At 59.5% G+C, this 6,639-nt stretch overlaps 1 protein-coding gene across 3 annotated transcripts in view; it reads left to right on the top strand.

Moving 5' to 3' along the window:
* The window catches only part of DAPK3 (death associated protein kinase 3), a 5,879-nt gene extending 2,882 nt beyond the window's left edge, over positions 1-2,997 (top strand). For all 3 annotated transcript variants that reach the window (XM_027664172.1, XM_027664171.1, XM_027664173.1), the window contains exons 4-9: positions 168-297; positions 458-506; positions 656-682; positions 773-925; positions 1,391-1,436; positions 1,637-2,997. In XM_027664172.1, the coding sequence (XP_027519973.1) occupies positions 168-297; positions 458-506; positions 656-682; positions 773-925; positions 1,391-1,436; positions 1,637-2,176 (945 nt within the window). In that variant the 3' untranslated portion in view covers positions 2,177-2,997. The remainder of the gene's footprint in view (positions 1-167; positions 298-457; positions 507-655; positions 683-772; positions 926-1,390; positions 1,437-1,636) is intronic.
* Positions 2,998-6,639: the final 3,642 nt, after the last annotated feature.

Below are 6,639 nucleotides of genomic sequence, written 5' to 3' on the forward strand. Positions count from 1 at the left end.
GGCGCTGCAGGGAGTGGGAATGAGCTCCCAGGTGAGGTGTGGGAGTCGGTGCTGGGATCTCTCCCAGTTTGAGATCTCTCCCATGTCCTCACCTCTGGAAGGAGGAGCCCAGGGCAGCTCCCAGGGGTGGGTATGTGGGGACAGACCCAACTCCTCTCCCCCACCAGCCAGAGAACATCATGCTGCTGGACAAGAACGTGCCAAACCCTCGCATCAAACTCATCGACTTCGGCATCGCCCACAAGATCGAGGCTGGGAATGAATTCAAGAATATCTTTGGGACCCCGGAGTTTGTAGGTGAGACCTGGCTGGCAGCATTCCTGGGGGCTCCTCAGGCTGCTGAAAGCTTTGGATTAATCCCAGAGGGATGCCCAGTGCCACTGCTGGGGTGCATCCATGGGGACAGTTTCCTTCCCCCTTACAATGAGCCTGTTTTCTCCTCTCTTTCCTCCCAAAGCCCCAGAAATTGTGAATTATGAACCCCTGGGGCTGGAGGCCGACATGTGGTGAGTGATCCCCCTCCTGAGCCCACTCCCATGGTTCCAGCAGTCGATCCCCTCGTGCCAGTGGATCTCCCCTTGTGCCAAAAGTGCGGGGAGAGGGGCCTGACAGTGCTCTGAGGGGCTTCAGCCTCCTCTTCCTCTCTCTCTTCCAGGAGCATCGGGGTCATCACGTACATCCTGTGAGTACGAGGGAGGTCTGGGGGGGTTGGGGCTCCAGGGAGAGCCCCCCACCTCGGGCTGTGGGGTGTCCTAACTTTCTCTCTCCACAGGCTGAGCGGAGCCTCCCCCTTCCTGGGGGAGACAAAGCAGGAGACCCTGACCAACATCTCTGCTGTCAACTATGACTTCGATGAGGAGTATTTCAGCAACACCAGCGAGCTGGCCAAGGACTTCATCCGCCGCCTGCTCGTCAAGGACCCCAAGTGAGGGGTGGGGAGTGGAGCTGGGGGTTCCTCTGGGAGAGGGGACGGTCCCTCCTGCCCAACCCGCTGCAAACAGGCAGCTCCCACACTCCTGCCTGCGCCAGGGTTCAGCTCTGAATCCAAAATCTCTCCCCTACATGAGGCGTGGGGTGAATTCCAGGATCCCCCTGGGGGTGCAGCAGCTCTGCCAGGGTTTGGGAGGGGTCAGGGGGTGAGTTGAGCCCCCGGGGCTCTGGGTTGGTGGGAGCAGTGGAGCCATGTGGTTGAACATTGGTCTGGAGGTTCTTCTGCCTGTGTTTGAGGGGTTGGAGGTTGGATGTGGCCCCTGCCTGGGGGGACCCCGAGTGCAGCGAGTTTGTCCGGGCTCATCCAGACCCCAAAGGTGATCACAGAATCTGAGCTGCACTTCCAGGGCTTTAACAGGGAAAGGGAGCTGATCTGATCCCAGCCTTGCTGTGTTTGCAGGAAGCGAATGACCATCGCCCAGAGCCTGGAGCACCCTTGGATTAAGGTGAGAACTTAAAGAATTATCACTTTTGGGGTGTCAGACCCCCTCAAGGTGGGGTGGGTGCTGACAGCAGCTCCGTGATCCCCAACCCCCCGTGGGGGCCGGTTTGGTGCCGCTGCCGGCGCTCCGTGGGTGGGTGCCGGGGCCACCCAGCTCCTGCTGTCCCTGCTGTGTCCCACCCCACGGCTGTGTCCCTCCCACAGGTGATCAAGAGGAGGAACGTCCGGAACGAGGACAGCTGCAAGAAGCCCGAGCGGCGCCGGCTGAAGACCACGCGCCTCAAGGAGTACACCATCAAGTCCCACTCCAGCATGCCCCCCAACAACACCTACATCAACTTCGAGCGCTTCTCCAAGGTCATGGAGGAGGTGGCGGCGGCCGAGGAGACCCTGCGGGAGCTGGAGAGGAACAAGAAGTCCTTCCAGGAGGACATCGAGGCGCTGCGCTCCATCTACGAGGAGAAGGAGTCGTGGTACAAGGAGGAGAACGAGAGCATCAGCCAGGACCTGCGGCAGATCCGGCAGGAGCTGCAGAAGACGGAGGCGCTGAAGAAGCAGGCGCAGGAGGAGGCCAAGAGCGTGGTGCAGGCGGCCAACGGCCTCAAGCGGCGCTACCGCAAGCTGGAGAACCACTACGAGGCCCTGGCCAAGCAGGTGGCCTCGGAGATGAAGTTTGTGGAGGAGCTGGTGTGGTCCATCGAGCAGGAGAAGCAGGGCGGCGACGGCGACGGCAGCATCCGCTAAACCGGGCGGCTCCGGCCCTTCCCGACGCCCCGATCGCCGAGGAGCCTCCGGTCAGTCAGTGTTCCCCGGCTCTGGGGGTGTGTGTGGGGGGGTTGTGCCTCCCTGGAGCCCCCACCTCGGGGGGCTGGGGCTGTGCTCCCCTGGGGTTTTGGCTTCCTGCGTTGTGGCTCCTGCTTGGCTCGTGGCCCCGGGCTCCTCGTCACTCCCACCGTGCTTGGGGACACTTCTCATCACTCCCACACTGCTTAGGGACACTTCTCATCACTCCCACTGTGCTTAGGGACACTTCTCATCACTCCCACTGTGCTTGGGGACACTTCTCATCACTCCCACTGTGCTTGGGGACACTTCTCCTCATCACTCTCACCACACTTAGGGACACTTCTCATCACTCCCGCCGTGCTTAGGGACACTCCTCATCATTCCCACCACACTTAGGGACACTTCTCATCACTCCCACTTTGCTTGGGGACACTTCTCATCACTCCCACTGTGCTTGGGGACACTTTTCATCACACCCACCACACCTGGGGACACTTCTCATCACTCCCTCCACACTTTGGGACACTCCTTGTGCCACACAGGTCCCCGAGCTGCCCCAGTGCCCTGGGGGGGATTTTGGTGGGCAGACCCCCCCTCTACACTCTGGCAGCAGCCACACACAGGCCGGGACCAAGGACTGATCTCCACGTGGCCCCCTGGGTGACCCCTGGGTGACCCCTGGGTGACCCCTGGGTGACCCCTGTGCCCCCCAGGGTGCTGCCCCCCTCTCCCCCCAGCCCAGCCTTCACTCTGACCAGAATAAAGGTGTCTGTGTAACGAGGTGGCTGCCTCAGCTCCTGCCATGGGAGAGGGGCAGGGACGTTCTGTGGGGTGACAACCCCTCTGCTGCGCTCCCATCCCAGAGGGATTCCTAAATCTGGGAGGAAAAAGGTGGGTTTTTTGCCTTATCAGCCCCAGCAGTGACAGGTGAGCTCACTGTGGGCGTGGAGGGGGCTCTAGGGATGGGTCCCCTCTTGCCTGGACCCCAGTGCAGGTCTGGGGTGCTCAGGGAAGGTTGAGGGATGTTTTGTGGAATTGGAGATGGTCTGTGGGATTTGGGGCTCAGGGAAGGCCCCTGGCTGTGGGGAGGGTTTCTGTGGTGTCCCAACACTTTTCCTAAGGGATCTTCTTTTCCTAGGGGACCAGCCAGATCCCATTTGGGGGGGGGGGGGCAGAGTGGATAGGGAATTATCCCCTGGGAAGGGCTGATGGGTGGTGCCATCACTGGCAAGTGGGAAGAGCAGCCGGTGGCTGGACTGTGGGCCCAGCACAGGCCAGACCCCTCCCCTCTCCCCTCCCCTCCTGGGGACAGAGGGGACAAGGTTCACAAACCTTCTGCAGGGCAGGTGCCACAGCCTGGGAGGGGCTTTCCTCTGGGAGGGGCTTTTCCTCTGGAAAGGGCTTTCCTTTGGGGAGGGGCTTTTCCTCTGGGATCATCGGGGGCTTTCTGGCTGCCCGTGGCCCCGGAGCCAAGATGCAGCTGAATTTGATCGGGGGGGAATCACCAGCAAATCCCAGGGATGGCTGGCAGGCATCCCCCTGGCTGGCCACGCTGGGCCGGGGGGGGCTGTGGTGGCTTCACCCCCGGCTCAGCTCCGGGCCCAGGGGCTTTGCTCCATTTGGGATTTATTTGTCGCTCCCCGGGGGTCTGGAGGGGCCGTGTCCCGTGTCCCTGTCCCTTGCTGACGTCCCCACGGGTGTAGGTTTCATCCCAACCCGTGGGCCACGTGGACCTGCCGGGAATTTGATCCGCCCTGGTTTTCCATGCCAAGGCACTCGGCTCCCAGGGGTGACGCATGACCGGGGCTGTCCCGGTGTCCCAGGGCTGTGCCACCTCCCTGGGCACACATCCCCTGGGCTGCAGCGGGGATCTGACCGTGGTGGGCAACACCAGAGCCTGGCTGGGGGCTTGGAATCACCATCTTCCCTCTGGATTCTGCATCCCAGGGTTCCGGGGGAGACTTGGGGGTGCGGATTCAGCTGGAGCCGCGGCCATTTGATCCGCTGCTCCGTCACCAGGGGGAGAGGATGTGTGGAAATCCTGGAGCACCGGCTGTTCCCGACCCTGCAAAGTTCACATAGTGCGAAGGCTTCCCGGATTCTCCTCGTGCCCAGGGCTTTGGTTTCACGCTCCCAAAAAACTCTTGGAAGTCACCGGTCATTCAGCCCGGCCGGGAGGTGCCCTGCCCTGGAGAGGGAGCAGCAAGGGGGGGGTGGGTCTCAGCCAGGGGGGATGCACAAAAAAAAAAAAGCCAGAATAATTTTTAAAAAGCAGGATTTGGGGTGTTCCGGTGCTGCCACAGCTGCAGAAAGAGGGGAAAAGAAGGGATTTGCTGGGGAGAAAGTGTCCAGGAGGTGAAATACTGCCAGGAAGCTGGGATGGGAGGAAGCTGAGGGAGCTGGGGGGGCTCAGCCTGGAGAAAAGGAGGCTCAGGGGGAACCTTCTGGCTCTGCAACTCCCTGACAGGAGGGGGGAGCCCTGCTGGGCTCTGCTCCCAGGGGACAAGGGGTAGGACAAGAGGAAACGGCCTCAAGCTGTGCCAGGGGAGGTTTAGGTTGGATATGAGGGAAAATTTCTTCATGGAAGGGGTGGTCAGGCACTGGAAAAGGATGCCCAGGGCAGTGGTGGAGTCCCCATCCCTGCAGGGATTTAAAAGCCCTGTGGATGTGGCCCCTGGGGCCATGGATTAGTGGTGGCCTTGGCAGTGCTGGAGGAACTCTTGGATTTGATGGTCTTAGAGGGCTTCTCAAGCTCAACAATTCCATGATTTCGTGATTCTGCAAATATTAAACCCCTTAGGAAGTCGTGTCGTGCTCGGAGCTGAGGGGATGTGCTGCTCCCATGAGATTCCAGTGCTGTGACATCCCAGGATGTTCCACCTCCATTCCCCTCCTTGCAGCCAGAGCTGACACCACCCTGGGATGTTTCATTCTTTGTGATCAGACAACACCAAAATGCCTTTTTTAGGCTTTAATTCCTGCTTCCCAGAGCCTGGTGGGAGGCGGGAGCGAGGCTTTTTTTTCCCCTTATAAGTCTTCCCAAAATCCAAACAGTCCCGCGCGGCTTCAACCAACCCGTGAACACGCAGGAAACCCCCACAGGAACTCCGAGCTGCATCCCACTGGGATCTCTTTTCCTGCCAGGGAGCTGAGCTGTAGCTAATCCGTGGGAAATGCTCCATGTGCTGATGTCCCAACGGATGCAGGGACGTGGGTGACAGGTCAGGGTGTGGGTGACAGGGCGCAGCGGGGTGTCCTTGGCCGGGGTGTTCCTCAGCCCTGGAATGGTGTAATCAGAGTGGTGTGGGTCTCCCCAGGCACGCTCAGGGCTGGGAATAGCCTGGGGAATCCAGGGGGATTCCAGAGGGATCCACATCTCCTTCTGAGCGCGGCATCCCCCGCTCCAGAAAATAACCGGGAGTCAGACAAGGCCGAGGTGATGGATGTGGCTCCCCTATGGCTGCTAAAAACACCCCCTGGAACAGGGTGGGGTTTTTGGGTGATTCCTCACTACTCTGTGGCAGCTGCTTTTCCAGAGCACTGTCTCTAACTCAGGCCCCAAAATCTTGGGAAGGGACCCACCAGCCAAGTTATTCCAGTGGCTGTGGAGCTCATCCCACGGGAGGTTTTGTGCAGACACGGCGCTGCACGTGCTCAGGGACATCATTCCCTGGGCACTGCTGCTTTTAGCCACTGTATTCCCAGAGAATCAGCACATTTTGGGGTGCTCCATCTCACCCCGGTGTTAATTAACCTGCTCAGCTAATTACAGTGGTGTGGACTGTCAGAGTGAGCCAAGGACACCCCAGGGCTGCCCTGGAGTTGTCCCATAAGGCTCAGGAATGATCCCACCTGGAATGGGCTCACCCAGGCCCTGGGCGTGTGTGGCCATGGTTTAAACACATCCCACTCTCCTCCTGTGGGACCCAGGAGGTCTCCAGCACCCACCAGGTGCTGGGAATAGCCTGGGGAATCCAGGGGGATTCCAGAGGGATCCACATCTCCTTCTGAGCATGGCATGCCCACTCCAGAAAATAACCAGAAAAAGGGGATGGGTGTCGTGTTTTGGGGGAATTTCGTGCCCTTTTCTGACAGATGAATTAAATCAGGACCTCAGAAGGAGATTTAAGTGGATTTTTACTGAATTTGAGAGATGATATTACAAACAACAGGTCTCCAGCACCCACCAGGTGTCCAGAGGAGGGATCCCAGGCTGGAAGTCACATCCACAGGGAGTTAAGGATGGATCAGTCAGCAAACAAACCCCGGGGGAGTCTCAGTTTTGCTCCTTCCAAACTGAAATTCGGGTGGTGGTTTAGTGTGAACTCCTGAAATGCTTCCTAAGGGAGCACAGTTCTAAGTTCTCATCCCCTGAGAAATCCCACCAGCTCTCCTGAAATTCCCAAGGCCATTCCCACCTC

This window comes from Corapipo altera, unplaced genomic scaffold (genome assembly GCF_003945725.1).
Source record: "Corapipo altera isolate COAL_440 unplaced genomic scaffold, ASM394572v1 96, whole genome shotgun sequence".
NCBI classification, from domain to species: Eukaryota; Metazoa; Chordata; class Aves; order Passeriformes; family Pipridae; genus Corapipo; species Corapipo altera.